General features: G+C 44.0%; 1 protein-coding gene across 2 annotated transcripts; it reads right to left on the bottom strand.

The window, feature by feature from the left end:
- Positions 1-577: 577 nt before the first annotated feature.
- SPATA45 (spermatogenesis associated 45) lies at positions 578-27,398 on the bottom strand. Of its 2 annotated transcripts, none has more exons than XM_055108366.2 (3): positions 24,096-27,398; positions 7,284-7,598; positions 578-1,628 (listed from the first exon to the last, which is right to left on the bottom strand). In XM_055108366.2, exons 2-3 carry the CDS (start codon positions 7,558-7,560, stop codon positions 1,609-1,611), a joined length of 297 nt encoding a protein of 98 aa, XP_054964341.1. In that variant the 5' UTR covers positions 7,561-7,598; positions 24,096-27,398; the 3' UTR covers positions 578-1,608. The 2 variants fall into 2 exon arrangements, with proteins under 2 accessions (XP_054964341.1, XP_057157339.1); XM_057301356.2 differs by lacking the exon at positions 24,096-27,398 and adding an exon at positions 19,012-24,076.
- Positions 27,399-27,538: the final 140 nt, after the last annotated feature.

The raw sequence follows: 27,538 nt of genomic DNA, 5'->3' as shown, positions 1-27,538 counted from the left end.
TCCAGCCTCCTGAGTAGCTGGGACTATAGGTATCTGCCACCACTGCCTGGCTAGGTATTTGCCTTTTGGGAAGTGAAAAATTAGCTGTAGTTCTGTGTCGTTTCTTATTATTATTTTTAACATTTTCTTGTGGTTGATGAGTCTTATCCACACTGTGCCCTACTATATAGTCCTGGCTGACATAGGGTTTTAAGTCAGCTGGCTTATCCATATCCCTTCTAGTATCAGAATGCTCTGGCTCTCTATGAATCTGAGCTTCCTGTGGAAGTAGAGAGCAACCAAATAAAAAGTGAATGTCTTATTGAAATAAATACAAATGCCAAGAAGCTCTAGGTTCCAGGCCAGGCAGTGCTCTGCTTGGCATATGGACTAGGTTCTTAACCACACAAAGGAACATAAGCCAAGTTAAGATCCGAAGAGGCTCATGCCTGTAATCCCAGCACTTTGTGGGGCTGAGGCGGGCAGATCACCTGAGGTCAGGAGTTCAAGACCAGCCTGGGCAACATGGTGAAACCCTGTCTCTACTAAAAATACAAAAAATTAACCTGGCATGGTGGCACACACCTGTAGTCCCAGCTACTCAGGAGGCTGAGATGAGAATTGCTTGAACGGAGGCAGATGTTGCAGTGAGCCAAATCACACTGCTGCACCCCAGCCTGGGCAACAGACCGAGACTCCGTCTAAAAAAAAAAAAGTGATTTGAAGAGACTGTGATCCAAGAAGCAATGAAATGGAGGTGATAGTAGCCAAATAGGATGTGGCCATGAGATAATTCTAACCATCACCACTGTGGGGATGGACAACGTAATGTAACAGAAAGCCCTGTCTACAGGCACCTTATATTAGCCTCTCAAATATCTCCTTATTCAAATAATCAAAACTATAACTTTAACAGAGGAAGTTAATCTATCATTTAGAAGCAAGTGTTAACTTTTTAGCCTTCAACCTGATCAGTGGGGTTGGTCAATATATTCCACTGAGTTATAGAAACAAATATAAACTATTATTTAAACATTTTAGATTACTAAGGAGAAGATCGCCTGGGCATGGTGGCTCACACCTGTAATCCCAGCACTCTGGGATGCCAAGGCGAGTGGATCACCTGAGGTCAGGAGTTCAAGACCAGCCTGACCAACATGGTGAAATGTCATCTCTACTAAAAATACAAAAGTTAGCTGGGTGTGGTAGCATGCGCCTGCAGTCCCAGCTTCTCAGGAGGCTGAGACAGGAGAATAGCTTAAACCCAGGAGATGGAGACTGCAGTGAGCTGAGATCATGCCACTGCATTCCAGCCCGGGGAACAGAGCGAGATTCTGTCTCAAAAAAAAAAAAAAAAAAAAAAAAAAGGGATCACTGTAAACTAAACTCTTAGGTATTCATGTTTGAAAGTATCTAAAAAACTCAAATCCTCTCTTCAAATCATCTAAGTATAAATGATAGAATGGAATGAATAAAGATATAATATGTTTTATGTGACTTAATGTTTTTTGAGGGATCTAGTGAATACTTTTGTTTAGCTTTGTTTATAATTAATAATTTGTAAATAATTTAGACACACTGAAGAAGAATCAAAGAGAATGTATTTCCGTGTGTCTCTGGAGATGCGCTTTATCCAAATATGGCATTATCTGAAAAAATAAAAAATAAAAAGTATTTGTTATATAACTTATAACACATTTCATGGTTTTAAAAATAACCCTGGAGGGCAGAGTATTGTTTTTCAGATACAGGAACTAAGGTTTAGAAACACCAAATGGGCCGGGTGCGGTGGCTCACACCTGTAATCCCAGCACTTTGGGAAGCCGAGGTGGGCGGATCACGAGGTCAGGAGATGGAGACCATCCTGGCCAAGATGGTGAAACCCCATCTCTACTAAAAAAATACAAAAATTAGCCGGGCGTCGTGGCGCGCTCCTGTAGTCCCAGCTACTCAGGAGGCTGAGACAAGAGAATCGGTTGAACCCGGGAGGCGGAACGTGCAGTGAGCCAAGATCACGCCACTGCACTCCAGCCTGGGCGAAAGAGCGAGACTCCGACTCCAGAAAAAAAAAAAAAAAGAAACACCAAATGGCGGCCAGGCGCAGTGGCTCACGCCTGTAATCCCAGCACTTTGAGAGTCTGAGGTGGGCGGATCACGAGGTCAAGAGATGGAGACCATCCTGGCCAACATGTTGAAACCCCCATCTCTACTAAAAAGACAAAAATTAGCTGGGTGTGGTGGGATGCGCCTGTAGTCCTAGCTACTCAGGAGGCTGAGGCAGGAGAAATCAGTTGAACCCGGGAGGTGGAGGTTGCAGTGAGCCGAGATCGCAACACTGCATTCCAGCCTGGTGACAGAGCAAGAAAAAATCTCAAAAAAAAATTAGCTGGGTGTGGTGGTGCACACCTGTAATCCCAGCTACTCTGGAGGCTGAGGCAGGAGAATCGCTTGAACCCCGGGCAGCAGAGGTTGCAGTGAGCCAAGATCGAGCCACTGCACTACAGCCTGTGACAAAGTGACAGAGTGAGACTCCGTCTCAATAAATTAAAAGAAAGAAAGAAAGAAAGAAAGAAAGAAAGAAAGAAAGAAAGAAAGAAAGAAAGAAAGAAAGAAAGAAAGAAAGACAGACCAAATGGTTGGGCACGGTGGCTCACGCCTGTAATCCCAGCACTTTGGGAGGCTGAGGCAGGCAGATTGCTTGAGGTCAAGAATTTGAGACCAACCTGGGCAACATGGGAAAATCCAGACTCTATTAAAAAAATACAAAAGTTAGCTAAGCATGGTGGCACATGCCTATAGTCCCAGCTACTCGGGAGGCTGAGAGGTAGGAGGATCGCTCGAGCCCAGGAGGTTAAGGATACAGTGAGCTATATGATCACACCACTGCACTCCAGCCCCAGTGACAGAGCAAGACTCTGCCTCTAAAAAAAAAAACAAAAAAAACCTCAAATTACTAAAAGCATGATACTAGTCAATGACAGAGGCAAAACTTGAACCCAGGTGTTTTTAATTCTATATATTTAAATAAACTGCCCCTCTTTTGGGCTCCACATCTCCAAGTGGAAGATTGAAAAGAGGGCCTGGAAATCTCGGACTAAGAGAACTTCTTTCCTAGTCTTCACGTCACTATTAATAGAAGCAAAGAGGAGCACCCAGAACTCCAAATACTCTATGCAAAATCTGTAACATTACTTCCCCTCAACACACAGGCCTCCCCACCAGGTTAGACCACCGCTAGGTTCGACCATCAGGACTAATCTCATTCTGTCCCTTATCCCTGTTTACACTGGACTCCTCAAGGAACCCAGGAGTCCTGGGTCATCCCTCATGCCCTGGATAGTAATCCCCATATAGTTATATGGGCAGCAATACACCCTCCATCCAACACCTCCTATCCCCCACCCTGCTGTTTTCTGTTTCCCCATAGCTCTTACCCATTTATCACTATCTGATCTGACATTTACTTCCTTTTTTTTTTTTTTTTTTTTTTTGAGACGGAGTTTCGCTCTTGTTGCCCAGGCTGTACTGCAGTAGCGCAATCTCTGCTCACTGCAACCTCCTCCTCCCGGATTCCAGTGATTCTTCTGCCTCAGCCTCCAGAGTAGCTAGGATTACAGGCACGCACCATCATGCCCGGCTAATTTTTGTGGGGTTTCACCACGTTGGTCAGGCTGGTCTCGAACTCCTGACCTCAGGTGATCCACTCACCTCGGCCTCCCAAAATGCTGGGATTACAGGCGTGAGCCACTGTGCCTGGCTGAAATGTACTATTTTTTAACTTGTTTATCTGGCTGTCTACCCAGTGAAATCTAAGCTTTTTTTTTTTTTTTTTTTAGAAATAGAGAAGAGGTCTCTCTATGTTGCCCAGGCTCCTGGGCTCAAGGGATCCTCCTGCCTCAGCCTACCAAAGTGCTAGGATTACAGGCATGAGCCAGCACACCAAAACCTAAGCTTTTTGAGGCAAGATTTTATTCATCACTGTATTGACAAGCACGTAGAAGAGTGCCTGACATAAAGTAAGCACTGATATATATTCGTTGAATGAATAAAGAGTAAATGAGTGTTTCTTCCTCTTGCACAGGTATGCAAAGGAAAGGAGTACAGTGCCTTCCAATTCGTGTTGAATATGTCCAGCAAAATTACTGTATTATTACCCTCCTGCATTTCTAAAGATTATTCCACAGCAACCAACTAAGGTTGCTGTGAGAAACTCTTAGGTTTGTGAGCCATTGCCCAAGGACATAGCTATTGGTCTCGAGAGGAATGAGGTAAGTTCTACCACTACTTCTGGGAAAGTATATTCCATGTCCCAACATTTATTCAATCAGCCAGGAAACGTTTCCTGAGTTCCTAATTTGTGCCAGACACTGTTCTAGGGACTGAAGATAAAGTAGTGAAAAAAGCAGATACCATCCCTGCCTTCAAGGAGCCTAGCCTTCATTAGGGAGTGATAAACACTGTGGTAAAAAAGAAAGCTGGGTAAGGGATTATAGAGTGTTGAGGAGTGCTGCTTAGATAGGGTGGTTTCTTTTGTTTATTTTTAATTTCAGTAGTTTTTGGGGTAAAGGTAGGTTTTGGTTACATGGGTAAGTTCTTCAGCGGTGATTTCTGAGATTTTGGTGCACCCATCAACCGAGCATATAGTCTTTTATTCCTTGCCCCTCTTTTACCTTTCTCTCCCTTGGGGTTCCTAAAGTCCATTATATCATTCCTATGCCTTTGCATCCTCATAGCTTAGCTCCCACTTATAAGTGAGAACAGACAATATTTGGTTTTCCATTCCTGAGTCACTTCACTTAGAATAATGGCCTCCTGGCGGGGCGCAGTGGCTCAAGCCTATAATCCCAGCACTTTGGGAGGCCAAGATGGGTGGATCACTTGAAGCCAGGAGTTTGAAACCGGTCTGGCCAACATGGCGAAACCCCATCTCTACTAAAATACAAAAAAAAAAAAAAATTAGCCGGGCGTGGTGTCAGGCAATCCCAGCTACTTGGGAGGCTGAAGCACTTGAACCTGGGGGCAGAGGTTGCAGTGAGCTGAGATCACATCATTGCACTTCAGCCTGGGTGACAGAGAGACTCAGCTTTCACAGAATTGAAGAGAGTTGGGGCCTTGCTCTGGGTTAGGCTTTGACTTAAGGAAATGTTGTGGCTGGGTTCATCTGTCCAGATCACTGAAACTTTCTCCCTATCAGCAATAAGGCTGTTTTGCTTTCTTATCATTTGTGTGTTCACTAAAGGGAATTTTTAATTTCCTTCAAGGGTTTTTCCTTTGCATTGATAATTTGGATAAATGACTGGCACAAGAGGCCTGGCTTTTGGCCTATCTTGGCTTTTGCCATGCCTTCCTCACTAAGCTTAATCATTTCTAGCTTTTGATTTAAAGTGAGACGTAATACTTCCTCCTTTCATCTCAGGTGATCCGCCCACCTCGGCCTCCCAAAATGCTAGGATTATAGGCATGAGCCACCTTGCCCAGCCCTAGAGTTATTTTTGAATAAAACAAACACATGACTGTTACAAATTAACTCTAAACACAGTGGAGAATCTCAGCTTTCTACACCACACTGTATCACACTCTACTCCACTTCCTAAGAGCACTGGGCAAGTGTAAAGTCACAGCCACATCAAATAATTGAAATCTCAAGTGTGGTGATTCTTTTGTTTCTGATCTAAATTAATAATTTGTTGGTTGTATTAGATATGATTACACACCCCCTTCTCTTTTTTTCAAATAAATGAAAAAATGCTATCTCAGCTGCCTGCCTAGACTAAGAAACAAGTATTCACAATGAAAGTATTTATCAGCTCCCCTTCTTCCTCCTATAAAATAATACCACCACCATCACCACCATGCCATCCCCTGCCCCCAACAACCTTCGTCCACTTTTTTTTTTTTTGAGAAGGAGTCTCACTCTGTCGCCCAGGCTGGAGTACACCGGAGTGATCTCGGTCACTGCAACCTCCACCTCTGGGATTCAAACAATTCTCCTGCCTCAGCCTCCCAAGTAGCTGGGACTACAGGTGCGTGCCACCACGCCCAGCTAATTTTTGCATTTTTAGTAGAGATAGGGTTTCACCATGTTGGCCAGGCTGGTCTCAAACTCCTGACCTCAGGTGATCCGCCTACCTTGGCCACCCAAAGTGCTGGGATTAGAGGCGTGAGCCACCGCGCCCGGCCTCTCCACATTTTATTAGGGCTTTTTGTGTGATATTTGTCATCAAAAGGATCTCCACTGCACCTCAATTTTGCACATGAAATGTTTGTAAAGGCCAGAGAAATTGATGAGATAGCAGGTTTCTGAAGTTTTTGTGGTCTATTGTAACTATTATAACAACTCTTATCAAAATGTGGTTCTCAGGCCATTGGCATCAGCATCACCTTAGTCTGCTGAGAATGCAGATTTCCAGGCACCTCCCTAGAGTCTACTGAATGAGATGGCCTGAAGCTGAGGCCTGGGATTCTGTATGCATAAAAAAAGAGAGTCTCTGGTCTATAATAGATCTTACAATCCACCAGCCTAGTTTAATGACACTTTTACCTTCAAACAGATTGCCTTTATGCTACACCAGGGCAATACTCAGGGACCTCTTTCAATCCCAGAAATTCTTCCTAATTTTTAGGAATACCTACAAATCATTCCTATACATTGGTTAAGAATCCTATCATAGGCCGGGCACAGTGGCTCACGCCTGTAATCCCAGCACTTTGAGAGGCCAAGGTGGGTGGATTACCTGACGTTGGGAGTTCGAGACCAGCCTGACCAACATGAAGAAACCTGGTCTCTACTAAAAATACAAAAAAATCAGTCAGACTTCGTGGTGCATGCCTGTAATCCCAGCTACTCGAGAGGCTAAGGCAGGAGAATCGCTTGAATCCAGATGGAGGTTGCTGTAAGCTGAGATCGTGCCATTGCACTCCAGCCTGGGCAACAAGAGCAAAACTCTGTCTCAAAAAAAAAAAAAGAATCCTATCATAGGCTGGGTGTGGTGGCTCATGCCTGTAATCGCAGCACCTTAGGAGGCCGAGGTGGGTGGATCACCTGAGGTCAGGAGTTTGAAACCAGCCTGGCCAACAAGGTGAAATCCCGTCTCTACTAAAAAATACAAAAAAATTAGCCAGGCGTGGTGGCAGGCGCCTGTATTCCCAGCTACCTGGGAGGCTGAGACAGAAGAATCGCTTGAACCCGGGAGGTGGAGGTTGCAGTGAGCTGAGATCGCGCCACTACACTCCAGCCTGGGCGACAAGAGCAAAACTCCATCTCAAAAAAAAAAAAAAAGAAAAATCCTATGATAACTTCTTACTTTTTGGTGGAAAGTGCTTTCTCTCCATGTGAGCAAGGAGACTCAGCTTGATCCAGGAGCTCCTGCCACTGTTGGGAACAGGCTCTTTGGTTGTGGTATCAGTAAAAGACTGATAGGCACCCGGGAAGTGCCTCTTTTGAACTCTCAGTAAGCTGACTTGATTGCTTCGCTCCACCAAGCAGTTGGATTCACGCTTTTTGTTTATCTCCTCCAGGAGATGTTGTTTGCTTACTCCATGTTTTTTCATTATTTCAGTGGTTCTGTTTATAGATGCCATTATGCTCACAAACCAATTGTCAAGTGATTCTTGCTGTCCTACAAACAAATGAAAAAATACTTTCAATTGTCTTTTTGACTCAGAAGCCAGTATTCACAATCACGTTTGCCAGTTTCTCTTTTTGCCTTCTATAAAATAACACCACAACCACCACCAAGCCTCCCACCCCACGCTTCACTTTTTTATTTACTTATTTTTTTAGACAGGGTCTTGCTCTGTTGCCCAGGCTGACACACAGTGGCATGATCTCAGTTCACTGCAACTTCCACCTTCCAGATTCAAGTGATTCTTGTGCCTCAGCCTCCTAAGTAGCTGGAATTACAGGCACGCACAACCATGTCTGGCTAATTTTTCTATTATCAGTAGAGATGGGGTTTTGCCATGCTGGCCAGGCTGGTCTCGAACTCCTGTCCTCAGGTGATCCACCCACCTCAGCTTCCCAAAGTGCTGGGATTACAGGTGTCAGCCACTGTGCCCGGACAGCACACCTCACTTTTTTTTTATTTTTTTATTTTTTGAGATGGAGTCTCACTCTGTTGCCAAGGCTGGAATGCAGTGGCTCGATCTCAGCTCACTGCAACCTCCGCCTCCAGGGTTCAAGCAATTCTCCTGCCTCAGCTTCCCGAGTAGCTGGGATTACAGGCATGCACCACCATGCCCAGCTAATTTTTTTTTTTTTTGTATTTTTAGTAAAGACGGGGTTTCACCATATTGGCCAGGTTGGTCTCGAACTCCTGAAGTTGTGATCCACCCGCCTTGGCCTCCCAAAGTGCTGGGATTACAGGCGTGAGCCACTGTACCCGGCCACACCTCACTTTTTATTATTGTTTCTTAAGGGTTTTATTTTTGTTTTTTAGGTGTTCTTCAGGGGAAACAAAGGTTAAAAAGATATGGTAAGAGGATATATTATTGTTTTTTAAAATTATACTACGCATTGTTTTTTGCTTTTAGAAGCATTATTTCTTCTGATTATAAAAATAATACATGTTTATTACATATATTAATAATGTAATAGATAAATAATACATGTTTAATACATGATTATAAAAATAATACATATTCATGGTAGATAATTAAGAAAATACAGAAAAACATAAAGTAGAAAAGTTAAAATTACTCTTGTTCCAGAGACATCCATTAATATTTTGGGTGTTACTTTCCCAATAAGTATCCAAAGGGATTTTATTTTTTAAAAGTGGCGGCCAGGCGCTGTGGCTCATGCCTGTAATCCCAGCACGTTGGGAGGCCAAGGCGGGCAGATCACAAGGTCAGGAGTTCAAGACCAGCCTGGCCAACATAGTGAAACCCTGTCTCCACTAAAAATACAAAAAATTAGCCAGGCATGGTGGCAGGCACCTGTAATCCCAGCTATTCAGGAGCCTGAGGCATGAGAGTCGCTTGAACCCGGGAGGCAGAGGTTGCAGTGAGCTGAGATCACGCGATTGCACTCCAGCCTGTGCGACAGTGTGAGACTCTGTCTCAAAAAATAAAATAAAATAAAATAAAGTGGCCAGGCGCAGTGGCTCACGCCTATAATCCCAACACTTCGGAAGGCCGAAGTGGGAGGATCACTTAAGCCTGGGAGGTGAAGGTTGCAGTGAGCTGAGATTGTGCCATTGCACTCCAGCCTGGTTGTCAGAGCAAGATTTGGAAAGATAGCGAAATATTCAGCACTGATAAATGATACAGTCCACAGTCTCAAGAAGCTCAAACAATAGCAGTCAGGATTTTTAAAAAGCCCACGCTGAGATTACAGTGAACTTAAAAAGAAAAGAAAATCTTTAAAGCAACCAGAGAATAAAAGGAGGGGCAATTGGACCAACAGCTGACTCCTCAACAAGCAATAACATAAGCCAGAAGACAAAGAAATGGGGCTGGGCGTGGTGGCTCACACCTACAATCCCAGCACTTTGGGAGGCCGAGGTGTATGGGTCACCTGAGGTCAGGAGTTCGAGACCAGCCTGTCCAACATGGCAAAACCCTGTCACTACTAAAAATACAAAAAAAAAATTAACCGGGCATGGTGGTATGCACTTGTAATCCCAGCTACTCAGGAGGCTGAGGCAGGAGAATTGTTTGAACCTGGGAGGCGAGGTTGCAGTGAGTCAAGATCATAGCACTGCACTCCAGCTTGGGCGGCAGAGCAGGACTTTGTCTCAAAAAAAAAAAAATACATTCGTCATCATCAGTCACTAGGAAAGTGTAAATCAATACTACAATGAGATATCACTACATACCACTAGAATGGCTGAAATGAAAAAGACTGACCAAACCATGTGTTAGCAAAGATATGGAGGACCTGGAATTCTCATATGCTGCTAGTGAGAATATAAAATGGAACAATGTCTGGAAAATAATCATGCAGCTTCTTAAAAAGTTAAACATACTCCTATCATTTTATCCATTCCTAGGTATTTACCCTAGAGCAATGAAATTCTGCATACACATGCATAAAGAAATGTATCTGTACATATGAAAACTAACACATGAATGTTAATCACAGCTTTTTAAAAAACTTTTGTTGCTGTTGTTGTTTTTACACAGCTTTATTTTTATTTATTTATTTTTGAGACAGGGTCTCTTTCTGTCACCCAGGCTAGAGTGAAGTGGCGTGACCATGGCTCACGGCATCCTCGACCTCCCAGGCTCAAGCCATCTTCCCACCTCAGCCTCCCAAGTAGCTGGGATACAGGCGCAGGCCACCACACCTGGCTATTTTTGTTTTTATTTTTCATAGAGATGAGGTCTCATTATGTTCCTAAGGCTAGTCTTGAATCCTGGGCTCAAGGGATCCTCCTGCCTTGGCCTCCCAGAGTACTGAGATTACAGGTGTGAGCACAGCCACCAGGCCCAGCCCGCTGCTTTATTTTTATGAGCCAAAAAGTTCTAACAACCCAAATGTCCATCAGAAGCAGAACAAATAAATTGTGGTATATGTGCACAATTGACACTGAGTTATAAAATATATTTATATATATTATATGTATATAATATATTCCTTTTACCTGAGATGCTAATTCATCAATATATATTTTTGAGTAGTGTTCATATATTGTCGATAAACACAATATTATGGCTGAAGCTCAAAATAACTATGCTGAGTAAAAAGAAAAAAAAAAGCCAGACAAATCAGAATGTATAGTGTACGATTCCATGCATATAAAACTCTAGGAAATATTAGGCTAGGCATGGTGGCTCATGCCTATAATCCCAGCACTTTGGAAAGCTGAGGAAGGAGAACTGCTTGAGCTCAGGAGTTCAAGACCAGACTAAGCAATATAATGAGACCTTGTCTCTACAGAAAATTCAAGAATTTAACTAGGTGTGGTGGCACCTGCCTGTAATCCCAGCTACTCAGGAGGCTGAGGTAGAAGGATGGCTTGAACCCAGGAGGTGGAGGTTGCAGTGAGCCGTGATCACAAAACTGCACTCCAGCTTGGGCAACACAGCAAGACCCTGTGTCAAAAAAAAAAAAAATGCTAGGAAATATGAAGTCCCCTACAGTGACAAATGAAAATCAATGGTTGCTTGGGAATGGGGAAAGGTAGGCAGCAAGGGTGGCAGGGATTACAAGGGATATGAATAAACTTTGGGGCTGATGAATATGTTTATTATCTTAATTGTGGTGATGCTTTCCTGGGTGTATGCATATGTCAAAAACATCAAACTGTACATTTTAAACATGGACAGTTCATTGTATGTCAATGACCAGTCAATAAAGCTCTTACATAAAATTGGGCTGAGTACCTAGCACATTGCCTAATGAATATCAGGTGGTTGATAAATATTTTAATGAATGAATAAATAGTATATATTACTTACAAGTTTTGATTTTCTTTCACTTTAATATAGTTATTGTGAGAATTTTTCATGTCTTTACATATGTGTCATTAGTAATAAAAATGTAAGATTTGATAATGTAATAGTCTATCATGTGAATTTATAATTTTTTTCTTTTTTTAAATTTAATTTTAGTGGGCCAGGCGCAGTGGCCATGCCTGTAATCCCTGCACTTTGGGAGGCCAAGGCAGGCAGATCACCTGTCAGGAGTTCAAGACCAGCCTGGCCAACATGGTGAAACCCCGTCTTTACAAAAATACAAAACTTAGCCAGGCGTGGTGGCGCGCACCTGTAATCCCAGCTACTTGGAAGGCTGATTCGGAAGAATCACTTGAACCCGGAAGATAGAGGTTGTAGTGAGCGGAGATCGTTCCATTGCACCCCAGCCTGGGCAGCAGAGCGAGTCTCCGTCTCAAAAACAAACACACAAAATTAATTTTAATTTTAAATTATTTCGTTTTTATTTTGTTTTGTTTTTTGAGACACAGTCTTCTCTGTCGTCCAGGCTGGAGTGCAGGTTCAAGCGATTCTCGTGCCTCAGCCTCCCAAAGTAGCTGGGATTACAGAGGCGCACCACCATGCCCAGCTACTTTTTGTACAGGCGTGGGCTACCGCCCTCGCCTGTTTTGTTTTGTTTTGAGACGGAATCTCGCTCTGTCGCCCAAGCTGGAGTGCAGGGGCGCGATCTCGGCTCACTGCAAGCTCTGCCTCCTAGGTTCAAGCCATTCTCCTGCCTCAGCCTCTCGAGTAGCTGGGACTACAGGCGTCCGCCACCACGCCCGGCTAATTTTTTTGTATTTTTAGTAGAGACGGGGTTTCACCATGTTAGCCAGGATGGACTCGATCTCCTGACCTCTTGATCTGCCCGCCTTGGCCTCCCAAAGTGCTGGGATTACAGGACTGAGCCACCGCACCCGGCTCTGCGCTCACTTTTTAAATTCTCTCTCTCCCTTTTTTTTTTTTTTTTTTTGAGGCGGAGTCTCTCTCTGTCTCCAGGATGGAGTCCAGTGGAGCGATATCGGCTCACTGCAACCCTGACTTCCTGGTTTCATGCGATTCTCCTGCCTCAGCCTTCCCAGTAGCTGGGATTACAGGCATGTGCCACCACACCCAGCTAATGTTTGTAAGTCTTTTTAAATTCTTTTGGAGTGGGAGACACCATCTTTCCTTTTTTTTTTCTTTTCTTTTGAGATGGGGTCTCATTCTGTCACCCAGGCTGGAATCCAGGCGCATGATCTTGGCTCACTGCAACCTCTGCCTCCTAGGCTCAAGTGATCTTCCATCCTCAGCCTCCTGAGTGGCTGGGACCACCACAAGTGCGCACCACCATGCCCAGCTATTTTTTTTGTATTTTTGGTAGAGACAGGGTTTCACCATGTTGCCCAGGCTGGGCTGAAACTCCTAAGCTCAAGCAATCTACCCACCTCAGCCTTTCAAAGTGCTGGGATTACAGGTATAAGCCACTGTGCCTCACATTAATTATTCTTTTTATTGCTAGACTTTAGGTTGTTTTCGATTTATTTTTATAATAATGCTTTGAAACACATTGAAGTGACAGAAATCACACAAACACACATTGTTTTAGGAAAGCTACCAGAGCCATCAATTTTTCTTTCCTAAATAAGCAAAGAAGAGGTATCTTTCTTTTTTTTTTTTTTCTTCTTTTAAGAAGGAGTCTTGCTCTGTCGCCCAGGCTGGGCGTCACTCCCTCTCAAAAAAATAAAATAAAATAATAAAAAATAAAAAGGTCAGTTTGTCAAGTGCCTATTTTTGTTTGTTAGTTTTGAAATGGAGTCTCACTCTGTCACCCAGGCTGGAGTGCAGTGGCGCGATCTTGGCTCACTACAGCCTCTGCCTCCTGGGTTCAAGCGGTTCTCGTGCTTCAGCCTACTGAGTAGCTGGGATTACAGGTGTGCACCACTATGCCCAGCTAATTTTTTTGTATTTTTAGTAGAGAGGGGGTTTTCACCATGTTGGCCAGGCTGGTCTTGAACTCCTGACCTCAAGTGATCTGCCCGCCTTGGCCTCCCAAATTGCTGGGATTACAGGCGTAAGTCATCACTCCCGGCCTGAGTTAATTTATATTTTGTTAAAAGTCCATTTTAGGCTGGGTGCGGTGGCTCATGCCTGTAATCCCAGCACTTTGGGAGGCCGAGGTGGGTGGATCACCTGAGGTCAGGGGTTCGAGACCAGCCTGGCCAACATGGTGAAACCCGGTCTCTACTGAAAATACAAAAATTAGCCAAGTGTGGTGGCAGGAACCTGTAATCCCAGCTACTCAGGAGGCTGAGGCTGGAGAATTGCTTGAACCCGGGAGGCAGAGGTTGCAGTGAGCCGAGATCACACCATTGCACTCCAGCCTGGGGGACAAGAATGAAACTTGGTCTCAAAAAAATAAAATAAAAGCCCATTTTATAGGTGAACTGCAAATAAAACATAGATGTCTTAGTTAAAAGTTCACCATGAAATTCTCAAAATTCAAACTCTTATTACAAGTTACCTGACAACTGGAGCTAAATAAAACAAAATAGACACAGTAATAGAGTCTAGTGGTACAAGCATATTTTTTAAGTAAAAAAGATTTGATTAATATTTTACCTATGCTGCCTCCTAACTGTATGATTTTGTTTAAGTTACTTACCTTCTCTGGGCCTCAGTTTCCTGATGTGTTAAATGAAAATAATATCCAGGCCAGGTGCGGTGGCTCACGCCTGTAATCCCAACACTTTGGGAGGCCTAGGCAGGTGGATCACCTGAAGTCGGGAGTTCAAAATCAGCCTGGCCAACATGGTGAAACCCTGTCTCAGCTGGGCGCGGTGGCTCATGCCTGTAATCCCAGCATGTTGGGAGGCTGAGGCAGGCGGATCACTAGGTCAGGAGATCAAGACCATCTTGGCTAACATGGTGAAACCCTGTCTCTACTAAAAATACAAAAAAAAAAAAAAAAAAAATTAGCCGGGCATGGTGGCATGCACCTGTAGTCCCAGCTACTTGTGAGGGTGAGGCAGGAGAATGGTGTGAACCCAGGAGGCGGAGCTTGCAGCGAGCCGAGATTGCACCACTGCACTCCAGCCTGGGCAACAGAGCAAGACTCCATCAAACACACACACACACACACACACACACAATTAGCTGGGTGTGGTGGCACATGCCTGTAATCCCAGCTACTCTGGAGGCTGAGGCAGGAGAATCGCTTGAACTCCAGGGGCAGAAGTTGCGGTGAGCCAAGACTGCACCATCGCACTCCAGCCTGGGCAACGAAAGTGACACTCCATCTCAAAAAAGAAAGAAAGAAAGAAAGAAAAGTAAAGAAAATAATATCCAACTCACAGAGTGTCATAAGGACTAAATGAGCTAATAAATACCAAGAGCTTAATACAACCAACCCTCAATAAGTGGTAACTTTATCATATTAAATAGGCACTTTGAAAAAAGTTTTGTTCAATTTGATAAGTAAATAATTTAGTATTTTCTTTTCTCCCCAGTTTCTAATCTTGTTTGCTTGCTGTGTGACTAGAATTGGCTACATAATTTGTAGGGTCCAGCGAAAATAAAAATGCTGGACCCTTTATTAACAAACAATGGAGACGTTCAAGGTAATGACAGTAAAACTTTAAGCCAATTGTGAGACCCTTCTGAGCAAAGGGCCCTATGTGACTGTTTGGGTCTCATGCCTGTGAAATTGGTCCTGTGTGTGACATAGGAACAGGCCAATTCCAACTGCTAATTCATCCAATTTTACAATCTCTTAAATGGAGATAAGTAATATGTTTAACTCATGACTTTGAAAGGTCTGGTCCAAAAACCAGACAAGTCTTACAGGTTAGTTCAGGATCTGTGCCTTATCAACCAAATTGTCTTGCCTATCCACCCTGTAGTGCCAAACCCATATACTCTCCTATCCTCAATATCTCCCTCCACAACCCATTATTCTGTTCTAGATCAACCTAACTGACCCCATAAATCCTAAATCCTCTCCCCACTCTCCTTTCCATTCCTTAAAAAACAGCCCTAAAAGCTGCTCCCACACTAGCTCTCCCTAACTCATTCCAACTTTTTCATTACACACAGCCAAAGTGCAGGGCTGTGTGGTCAGAATTCTTACACAAGAGCTGGGACTGCGCCCCGTAGCCTTTCGGTCCAAACAACTTGACTTTACTGTTTTAGCCTAGCCCTCATGTCTGTGTGCAGCGGCTGCTGCTGCTGCTTTAATACTTTTAGAGGCCCTCAAAATCACAAGCTATGCTCCACTTACTCTCTACAGTTGCCATAACTTTCAAAATCCATTTTCCTCCTCACACTTGACGCATATACTTTCTGCCCCCCAGCTCCTTCAACTATACTCACTCTTTGCTGTGTCTCCCACAGTTACCATTGTTCCTGGCCTGGACTTCAATCTGGCCTCCCACATTATTCCTGATACAACACCTGACCCCCATGACGCTATCTCTCTGATCCACCTGACATTCACTCCATTTCCCCATATTTCCTTCTTTCCTGTTTCTCACCCTGATCACACTATTGATGGCAGTTCCACCAGGCCTAATCGCCACTCACCAGCAAAGGCAGGCTATGCTATTGTATCTTCTACATCTATCACTGAGGCTACTGCTCTGCCCACCTCCACTATGTCTCAGTAAGCCAAACTCATTGCCTTAACTCAGGCCCTCACTCTTGCAAGGGACTATGCATCAATATTTATACTGATTCTAAATATGCCTTCCATATCCTGCACCACCATGCTGTTATATGGGCTGAAAGAGGTTTCCTCACTACGCAAGTGTCCTCTATCATTAATACTTCTTTAATAAAAACTCTTCTCAAGGCCACTTTACTTCCAAAGGAAGCTGGAGTCATTCACTGCAAGGGCCACCAAAAGGCATCAGATCCCATCGCTCAGGGCAACGCTTATGCTGATAAGGTAACCAAAGAAGCAGCTAGCCTTCCAACTTCTGTCCCTCATGGCCAGTTTTTCTCCTTCTCATTGGTCACTCCTACCTACACCCCACTGAAACTTCCACCTATCAATCTCTTCCCACACAAGGCAAATGGTTCTTGGACCAAGGAAAATATCTCCTTCCAGCCTCACAGGCCCATTCTATTCTGTTGTCATTTCATAATCTCTTCCATGTAGGTTACAAGCTGCTAGCCCGTCTCTTAGAACCTCTCATTTCCTTTCTATCGTGAAAATCTATCCTCAAGAAAATCACTTCTCAGTGTTCCACCTACTATTCTACTACCCCTCAGGGATTGTTCAGGCCCCCTCCCTCCCCTACACATCAAGCTTGGGGATTTGCCCCTGCCCAGGACTGGCAAATTGACTTTACTCACATGCCCCGAGTCAGGAAACTAAAATACCTCTTGGTCTGGGTAGACACTTTCACTGGATGGGTAGAGGCCTTTCCCTCAGGGTCTGAGAAGGCCACCGCAGTCATTTCTTCCCTTCTGTCAGACATAATTCCTCAGTTTGGCCTTCCCACCTCTATACAGTCTGATAATGGACCAGCCTTTATTAGTCAAATCACCTGAGCAATTTCTCAGGCTCTTGGTATTTAGTGGCTCCTGGTTTTACCTCAAATCACCACCCTTAAGTCTCTGTTTAAGTGGATAGAAGATCTTCATTGACAAAGTACACTCCAATACTTTCACCCTGATGAAGTCCTATTCTTTACTTTTATACTCACTCTTATTCTGGTTCCCGTTCTTATGCCACCCTCTACCTCTCCCCAGCTATCTCCACCACACCGTCAATCTCACTCTCTCCTAGCTGTTTCTAATCCTTCTTTAACAAACAATTGCTGGCTTTGCATTTCTCTTTCCTCCAAAATCACCCAGGCCTCCACTTACTCACTGCTAAAAAAAGAGGACTCTATATTTTTAAACAAACAGTGTTTTTACCTACATCAGTCTGGCCTGGTATATGACAACATAAAAAAACTCAAGGATAGAGCCCAAAAACTCACCAACCAAGCAAATAATTATGCTGAACCCCCTTGGGCACTCCTTAATTGGATGTCCTGGGTCCTCCCAATTCTTAGTCCTTTAATACCTATTTTTCTCCTTCTCTTATTCGGACCTTGTGTCTTCCTTCCGTTTAGTTTCTCAATTCATACAAAACCACATCCAGGCCATCACCAATCATTCTATACGACAAATGCCCCTTCTAACAAGCCCATAATATCACCCCTTACCCCAAAATCTTTCTTCAGTTTAATCTCTCCCACTCTAGGTTCCCACGCTGCCCCTAATCCTGCTTGAAGCAACCCTGAAAAACATTGCCATTATCTCTCCATACCACCCCCAAAAGTTTTCGCTGCCTCAACACTTCACCACTGTTTTGTTTTATTTTTCTGATTATAATATAAGAAGACAGGAATGTCAGGCCTCTGAGCCCAAGCTAAGCCATCATATCCCCTGTGACCTGTACGTATACATCTAGATGGTCTGAAGCAACTGAATATCCACAAAAGACCTGAAAATAGTCTTAACTGATGACATTCCACCACTGTGATTTGTTCCTGCCCCACCCTAACTGATATGATATATTCTCCCCTGCCCTTAAGAAGGTACTTTGTAATATTCTCCCCGCTCCACTTAAGAAGGTACTTTGTAATATTCTCCCCGCTCCACTTAAGAAGGTACTTTGTAATATTCTTCCCCGCCCTTAAGAATGTACTTTGTACACCTATCCCAAACCTATATGAACTAATGATAATCCCACCACCCTTTGCTGACTCCTTTTTTGGACTCGGCCCACCTGCACCCAGGTGAAATAAACAGCCTTGTTGCTCACACAAAGCCTGTTTGGTGGTCTCTTCACATGGACGCACGTGACAAAAGGGGCTTTGAAGGGCTGCCCAAAATAGCTCAGTTGGGAGAGCATTAGACTGAAAAGGGCTTTGAAACTTTTTTTTCTTTTCTTTTTTTTCTCTTTCTGAGACAAGGTCTCACTTTGTCACCCAGGCTGGAGTGCAGTGAGTGACTTGATCACATCTCACTGCAGCCTCAACCTCCCGGGCTCAGGTGATCCCCCCACCTCAGCCTTCCAAGTAGCTGGAACTACAGGCACACACCACCATGCCTGGCTAATTTTTGTATTTTTTGTAGAGATGTCATTTTGCCATGTCGCCCAGGCTGGTCTTGAACTCCTGGGGTCAAATGATCCTCCTGCTTCAGCCTCCCAAAGTGCTGGGATTACAGGCGTGAGCAACTGTGCCCAGCCCAGGTTTTGAAAATATTAAACATGCATATACAGTAGATCCTCATTACTCATTGATTACATATTTGCAAATTTGGCTACTCCCTAAAATGTATTTGTTATACATATAGCAAATAGCACTAGTAGCACTAGCCTGGGAAAAAGATCAAAACTGTGGTTTCCATATTGCTTTTGCGCCATCCATATTGCTTTTGAGCCATTGTAAAGTCGAAAAATTGTATGTCAAACAATTGTAAGTTAGGGGCCAGCCGTATTCTTTCTAGGAGCAATGGTTCAGTATTTGCTAATTTAATGTTTGTGGCAACTTTATAGAACATAACTATCATAATAATAAGAACTGACTGTATGAGAAAATATATTACTATTTCTACAGGTATATTATTATAAATTACCTTTAGCATACTACCATACAGCAACCCAAAGCGTGTTTCAAGTCCACTGGTGTGGATTAGCCCACTGGGATGACACCTTGGTGATGGAATATTCTGATCAGTGCCATTCCAACTTTGTTCTATTCATAGAAGCCTGGTTAAGAGAGGTTCTGGAGTCAGAGATCATTTACTTACCAGCCAGGTGACCTTGGATAAATATAAATTCCTCTACCCTCTTTTTTTTTTTTTTGGAGACAAGGTCTTGCTCTGTCACCCAGGCTGGAGTGCAATGGTGCAATCACAGTTTCATTATGTCGGCCACGCTGCTCTTGAACTCCTGAGCTCAAGCGATTCCTCTTGGCCTCCCAAAATGCTGGGATTACAGGTGTGCATCACCAGGCCCAGCCATTCAACCCTCATAATATTGGTTTCATCATTTGCAAAATGGGGGCTAAAGATACTGCTTTCACCAAGCTGTGTGTTTGTATGCGTGGTAAGTGATGAGGAGGGAGTTGAGATTAAATTAGGAATGCATGTAAAGCTTTTTGCATTGTGGCTGGCATCAATTTATTACATGTACTGATATGTTTTGAGCACATACTGTGCTTGGAGCTATTGTGGATACTGGGGACAAATGGGTCCTTGCCCCGATGAAGAAGAGTTCTAATCTAAAGATTCATTGTAAGTACTCAGTAAGTGGTAGCTACTTTATTGGTTTTATTAAAACTTTATATTTTACATGGGGAACTTGTTGTTGTTGTTTGTTTTTGTTTTGGTTTGGTTTTTGAGATGGAGTTTCACTGTTGTTGCCCAGGCTGGAATGCAATGACACGATCTCGGCTTACTGCAACCTCCGTCTCCCAGGTTCAAGTGATTCTCCTGTCTCAGCCTCCTGAGTAGCTGGGATTACAGGCATACGCCACCACATCCAGCTAATTTTGTATTTTTAGTAGAAATGGGGTTTCACCAAGTTAGCCAGGCTGGTCTCGAACTCCTGACCTCAGGTGATCTGCCTACCTTGGCCTCCCTGGCCTCTTGTTTTTTGAGACAGGATCTCATTCCATCGGACAGGCTAGAGTGCAGTGGTGTGATTGAGGCTTACTGCAACCTCGACCTCCTGAACTCAGGTGATTCTCTCACCTCTGCCTCCTGAGTAGCTGGGACTACAGGCGTGGACCACCACAACTGGCTAATTTTTAAATTTCTCATAGAGACGGGGTTTTGCCATGTTGCCCAAGCTACATGGAAAGTTATTTTATTCATATATTTCTTTTCTAAGAAGAGGAGGTCTCCAGTTTTTTTTTTTTTAAATCTTCAGGTCACTCTGGAATGTTTCCAATGTGGAGGAAGGGGGCCCGGCAAAACTAACTAACTGACTAACTCACTACATGGAGAAGCAACTCAAGAAACAAGCTGACTCAAGAAATTAGAGATCATTCATAGTGCCATTGCTGCCTTCAAAGGTGGGCAGTGCATTTTTTAAAAACACATTTATTTATTTTATTTTTTTGGTGGCAAGGTCTTGCTCTGTTGCCCAGGCTAGAGTGCAGTGGCATGATCTTGGCTCACTGCAACCCCTGCCTCCAGGGCTCAAGCCATCCTCCCACCTTAGCCTCCCAAATAGCTGGAAGAATAGGTTTGTGTCACCAGGCCCGGCTAATTTTTGTATTTTTTGTAAAGACAGGGTCTCACTATGTTACCCAGGCTTGTCTCGAATTCCTGAGCTCAAGCCATCCTCCTGCTCGGTCTCCCAAAGTGCTGGGATTACAGGCCTGAGCCACCGCTCCCAGCCAACACATTTATTTACTTTTAGAAAATACAGTTTAGTTCAACGTAGTTTATGTATATCTGCTTTCACTACATCTTAAGAGATTCAGAAAGTTCTTGTTAATAATAAGGCCCAGCATGGAACTACGATGTACTTTGCATTTGTATAACCCAGGTGGAAGAGCATATGTAGGCTAAAGAAACAAACAAAAAACCGATAAAAGAACAATAGGGCCTAGCCAGGGTGAAGGTACCTTAAAGCAACAAGAGAGGGAGGAAGGGGCTTCCGAGAAGGAAGGAAGAAAGAAAACTTCAGGAATAAGTGTTAGAGGGCTGTTGCAGTGGCTCACTAATCCCAGCACTTTGGGAGGGTGAGGTGGACAGATCACTTGAAGTCAGGAGTTCAAGACCAGCCTGGCCAACATGGCGAAACCCCATCTCTACAAAAAACACAAAAATTTGCCGGGCATGGTTGCATGTGCCTGTAATCCCAGCTATTTGGGAGGCTGAAGTGGGAGGTTGAATCTGTTTAGTAAATTGGGGGCTTAGAATATTTCATTTTTGGTTTACAGGGGCTTGAGTTCTCCTTGTGGCCTGTCCCCATATGGCATTTCCTCTAGCTACAGTTTTCAGGAGCTATTTGGTCTCTCAACTCTAAGCATACAAAACCCTTAAGACTCCTCTGTAGTAGATGCTCTGAACAAGCCAGGGCTGGGAAGGAGGTCTATTTATTTTTTGACTCAATTCTTTCATCAGCATTTCAGTAAGTGAGTTACAAATTAGTGAATCAAGAGGAAACATGTGAAGCAGTTGCACAGTTTTTTCGGAGTAAATCTGGAAATGAAGATATTAGTTGCTACAGGTGGGAGGGGTGAGCAGAGGCAGATTTACCATGAAGTTAATATGAGGGTCTCTGAAGGCTTGTATTTCTCTCTCTCTCTCTCTTTTTTTTTTTTTTTGACAAGGCCTCACTCTGTTGCCTAGGCTGGAGTGGCGTGATCTCAGCTCATTGCAGCCTTGACCTCCTGGGCTCAAGCGATCTTCCCACCTCAGCCTCTCAGGTAGGTGGGACTACAGGCATGCGCCACCAGGCCCAGCTAAATACTGTATTTTTTTGGTAGAGAAGGGGTTTCGCCATGTTACCCAGGCTGGTCTTGAACTCCTGAGCTTAAGCGATGCACCTGCCCCAGTCTCCCAAAGTGCTGGGATTACAGGCATGAGCCACCGCACCCGACCTCATTTAAAATTTTAATTTTGATATTAGTTTCTTAAATAACACCCCCATCCCCAAATTAAGCCTTTAGGCTCTAAAAACCTGGATCAATTCTGGATATGGGAAGTGGGGGTGAACAGAGATAGTACATGTCTCAATCAATTCAAATTAAGCAATTAAAAATTGCAAAAGAAAGTGAGAGTTTTAAAATTGCTAGCACTGGCTGGCTAACTTTGTATTTTTAGTAGAGACAGGGTTTCACCATGTTGGTCAGGCTGGTCTTGAACTCCTGACCTCAGGTGATCCACAAGCCTCGACCTCCCAAAGTGCTGGGATTACAGGTGTTAGCCACCTTGCCCAGCCTGAATCTCATTATCGTTAAAGCCAACATGTCAACTAGCTAATATGATAAATTAAATCATGCCCAAAGGAATAAGAACCAGATGTAACATGGAAAATTTAGTTGTGATTTGACATTGGTTATATTTAAATCACGCAACAGGTAAATTTTAAGCCAGACATGAAAGGCAGGATCTGCCTTAGCAAATCCTCAGAGATATTTTAGGACAGGAAACTCTGCCATTGCAGAATTAAATCTCTAGTACCTTTACACAAAAATGTACAAATAGTTTCCATCATCTTTCTGTGCCACCATAATGGTGTGCATGAATGCCAAAAAGAGACCCACATGCCAGGTTCTTATTAGGTCATGCTCTAAAGTCATGGTCTGGTTTCTAACTGTGATGATGAAGCATGGTTATATTGGTGAATTCAAAGTCATTGATGATCACAGAGCTGGGAAAATTGTCGTGAACCTCATAGGCAGGTTAAACAAGTGTGGAGCAGTCAGCTCCAGATTTGATGTGCAATTCAAAGATCTGGAAAAATGGGCCGGGTGTAGTGGCTCACACCTGTAATCCCAGCACTTTGGGAGGCCAAGGCCGGCAGATCACTTGAGGTCAGGAGTTCGAGACCAGCCTGGCCAACACGGCGAAACCCCATCTCTACTAAAAATACAAAAATTAGCCAAGCGTGGTGTGGGCACCCGTAATCCCAGCTACTCGGGAGTCTGAGGCAGGAGAATCTCTTGAACCCGGGAAGCGAAGGTTGCAGTGAGCCAAGATCTCGCCATTGCACTCCAGACTGGGCGACAAGAGCGAGACTCCATCTCAAAAAAAAATAAATAAAAATAAATAAATAAATAAATAAATAAAAAGATCTAGAAAAGTGACAGAATAATTTGTTCCCATCTCACCAGTTTGGTTTCGCTGTACTGATGACCTCAACTGGCATCATGGACCGAGAAGAAACAAGACAAAAACACAGGAGAAAAAATCCTGGGACTCTTTTTTTTTTTTTTTCAGGAATAAATATATACAAATAAAATGTCTCAATGGAGGGAAGAATACATGTGGGAGGATTCTGATTTCCAACCTTCTCCTCTACTCCTCCATTTCCAACTTGATCTTTTCACAGAATAGAACCATATAGCCTCTGCTGCTCAGGTGGACAGAGCCTGATGCTAGTAGGAGTAAACTGAAGGCAAGGTTGCCCAAATCTACCCACCTCCCCATGAAACATCACGGATTGCACATCCAATAGCATTGTTCTGGTTTGCATCTTAACCTCTGAGGCTCGTAAACTGTGGCAAACCTTTGTTCAGGGACAACTACATCACTCCTATTAGCATCTTGGACCTTGGCTCCTGGATGCTGTCCAGATCTCATATTGCTGAAGTGTTACTTATTCAAATCTCTCTGACTTGGCATTCCACAACCCATAAAGTAGCTCAATCTCATCTTGACTCCTAGCCAAACGATGCTCCCAGTAGTATCTTTTTTGACAGAGATTAAGGTTCATTTTACGTTATACATCCAAACATTTGATATAAATAATGACTCATGTTTAAACTGGTTAATAAATATCTACCACTGAAGCCAGAGAAAGAAGACAAGATTAAGAAATTAGAATGGTGGCCGGGCACGGTGGCTCATGCCTGTAACCCCAGCACTTTGGGAGGCTGAGGTAGGTGGATCACCTGAGGTCAGGAGTTCGAGACCAGCCTGACCGACATGGAGAAACCCTGTCTCTACTAAAAATACAAAAATTAGCCGGGTGTGGGCACCTGTAATCCCAGTTACTTGGGAGGCTGAGGCAGGAGAATCACTTGAACCCGGGAGGCAGAGGTTGCAGTCAGCTGAGATTTCATCATTGCACTCCAGCCTGGACTCCAAGGGCAAAGCTCTGTGTCAAAAAAAGAAAAAGGAAAAGAGAAAGAAATAGATTTCACTCCCTCCTTCCCTTCCTTCTGGAAGTTTGCAAGACTTTTTTTGTTTTTGTTTTTGTTTTTGTTTTTTTCTGAGACGGAGTCTCGCTCTATCGCCCAGGCTGGAGTGCAGTGGCGCGATCTCGGCTCACTGCAAGCTCCACCTCCTGGGTTTATGCTATTCTCCTGCCTCAGCCTCTCGAATAGCTGGGACTACAGGCGCCCACCACCATGCCCGGCTAATATTTTGTATTTTTAGTAGAGATGGGCTTCACCGTGTTAGCCAGGATGGTCTTGATCTCCTGACCTCGTGATCCACCCGCCTCGGCCTCCTAAAGTGCTGGGATTACAGGCGTAAGCCATTGCACCTGGCCAAGATTTTTTTTTTTTAAGAAATAGATTTCACGTGGTGGTGGGCGCCTTAATCCCAGCTACTTGAGAGGCTGAGGAGGGAGAATCGCTTGAACCCAGGAAACAGAGGTTGCAGTGAGCCGAGATTGCATCACTGCACTCCAGCCTGGGTGACAAGAGCGAAACTCCGTCTCAAAAAAAAAAAAAATAATAATAATAATTTAAAAAAAGATTTCCTTCCTTCTCTCCTCCCTCCTTTTTTCCTTCCTTCCTTTCTTTTTCTCTCTCTCTTTCTTTCTCTCTCTCTTTCTTCTTTCTTTGTCTCTTTCCTTTCTTTTCTTTCTAATTTGGCACACAAACACTTTATTTAAATGCATATCTCAATTCCTGTGCGGCTGGCAAATAAAATAAAGGAGCAGATCATGGCACAGCATTCTCATGGACCAAGTGGTGGAACCCAACATCCAAGACCCAGTGAGCAGCCAAGCTCAGTGCAACCTCCAGGCCTCTCGCTCTGACTCCAAACAGGGTGAGCACATAGCCCTTGCGCATGGGGCCTTTTACACTGTGGATGATGGAGTGGCTTGTGTCTATAAATTCCCGCATGCACTGTCCCTGAGAGCTGGTTCTGCCCAGGACCTTGGTGACCCTGGCTAGCTAGATAGGCTGCACATGGCTGGTGTCTGTGATGGCGATGCAGCAGCAGTTGGGCAGAGAGAAGAAATAGATTTCTTTACAAAGCAAGTAATTATTTAAAATATTCACGGTAATTCAGTATTCATTAGCTGTACTCAGTAAATATTTATTGAACACCTACTATGTGCTAGGTACTCGCACAAAGTACACTGGTTACAAATTCTTGAAAAATAGTAGCGGTAGCAAAAAGCAACAAAACTTTCAGCCCTGCCCTTATGGAACTCACATTCTAGTGGGCAGGGAGAAAATAACCAGAAAAAGGCCCAGCACAATGGCTCATGCCTGTAATCCTAGCACTTTGGGAGGCCGAAGTGAGCTAATCAGTTGAGACCAGTCTGAGCAATGTGGCAAAACCCCATCCCTACAAAAAATACAAAAAGTACTCAGGCTTGGAGGTCAGCCGAGAGAGAGAGAGAGAAAGAAAGAAAGAGAGAGAGAAAGAAAGAAAAGAAAGAAAGAGGCCAGGCTCGGTGGCTCAGGCCTGTAATCCCAGCACTTTGCGAGGCTGAGGCGGGCGGATCACGAGGTCAGGAGTTCAAGACCAGCCTGGCCAATATGGTGAAACCCTGTCTCCACTAAAGAAAAATACAAAAATTAGCCAGGCATGATGGCGCGGGCCTGTAGTTCCAGTTACTCGGGAGGCTGAGGCAGAAGAATCGCTTGAACCTGGGAGGTGGAGGTTGCAGTGAGCCGAGATCCGCCACTGCACTCCAGCCTGGGTGACAGAGCAAGACTGTCAAAAAAAAAAAAAAAAAAAAAAAAAAGAAAGAAAGAAAGAAAGAAAATAACCAGAAAAAAAAAGTAAAAATATAGGACATTTTAGGTGAAGGTAAGCACTAGGAAAGAAAGAAAAAAAAAAGCAGGGAAGGGATGTTGGCCGGGGCGGGCGGAGGGGGGGATTTATACAGTTTGGCCAAGGCAGACATTATAATAATGCACTTATTCCTTAGTTTAGAACATGTAGCATTTCACCTGTACCGAGAAATGCCTGCTATATTTCATACATGACCAAAATAATAATGTAAGAGGCAATAAAAAAGTGCAGGGTTTTAGGGTTCTAGATATCAGCACATTTTAAGATTAAATGCATGGTAAGAACTCTTGTACTATATACACCTAGTTTCAACTTAAATTTAATAACAAACTCTTTGGAGTCTCTCTCTCTCTCTTTTTTTTTTTCCCCAAACATAGCTTCCCAAGGAGCAGAAGGGCTGAATTTTCTCTAGTTCCAGGAAGACCGCAAGGCTACTGTGCCCTGGATGTCTCGTTTTTATTTTTTTATTTTTTTATTCTCCAGATCTCAAGACGGTGTCTGGCACATACCATTCAATACAAGTTTGGTACCTGGAACCCACAGAACCCACTGAATATGCATGTCCAGTAACTATTAACTACATGTGTTGGTGCAAGGGAGAAGGTCGAGCAACCGGATCTGCTCCATCATAGCCCGTCTCAGTTGCTTCATTCAAGTCAGCGGGGTGAGGTTGAGGGGATTCCAACTTCACAAGGGCAGATTTCTCATGGACTCTCTTTCTCTGGTTGTACTGGAACACTTTCTGGCGTTATTCCTCTGCTGGGACAGCATGAACTTATGAAACGTGGTCCTGTCTGCCCTAAAGCCAGGGTCTCACTGACAAGGACAGCGATGCTGGGGCGAGAAATAAAGTTCGTCCTGGGCCTGCGTACGGTACAGCGCCCTTGGGAAGCCCTTGTGGAGTTGAGGGTGATGCCCACTTCTTTGTCTCCCTCATTCTGTTTCGGTGGCTCTCTCGTTCCCAGTTCCAAGCTGCCCACTTGTTAGAGGAGCCACTGCTTACCAGGCATCTGGTTTAATAAAACATGGCTAGAGCGACTGCATGTTAAAGTGAGTAACTAGGCACTCACAAGGCACCTATAAGGTTAATGCTAAAGGTCTGAAAATAGCCGCATTCTAAGCTGACCAACAATTATAATTACACAATATTTATGGCCATACAGGACATCTCCCACCAAGTCTGCGGAATTGTCCAGATGTCCTGAGTTTTTTTTTTTTTTTTTTTTTTTAGACAAGGTCTCACTTTGTCGCCCAGGCTAGGCTGGAGGGCAGTGTGGTGCGATCTCAGCTCACTGCAACCTCCGCCTCCCAGGTTCAAGTAATTCTCCTGCCTCAGCCTCCTGAGTAGCTGGGACTACAGGCATGCACCACCACGCCTGGCTACTGGCTTTTTTTTTTTTTTTTTAAATAGATGGCATCTCAGTATGTTGCCCAGGCTGGT

This window comes from Pan paniscus, chromosome 1 (assembly GCF_029289425.2).
Source record: "Pan paniscus chromosome 1, NHGRI_mPanPan1-v2.0_pri, whole genome shotgun sequence".
NCBI classification, from domain to species: Eukaryota; Metazoa; Chordata; class Mammalia; order Primates; family Hominidae; genus Pan; species Pan paniscus.
This window is presented reverse-complemented; position numbering and strand designations above follow the sequence as displayed.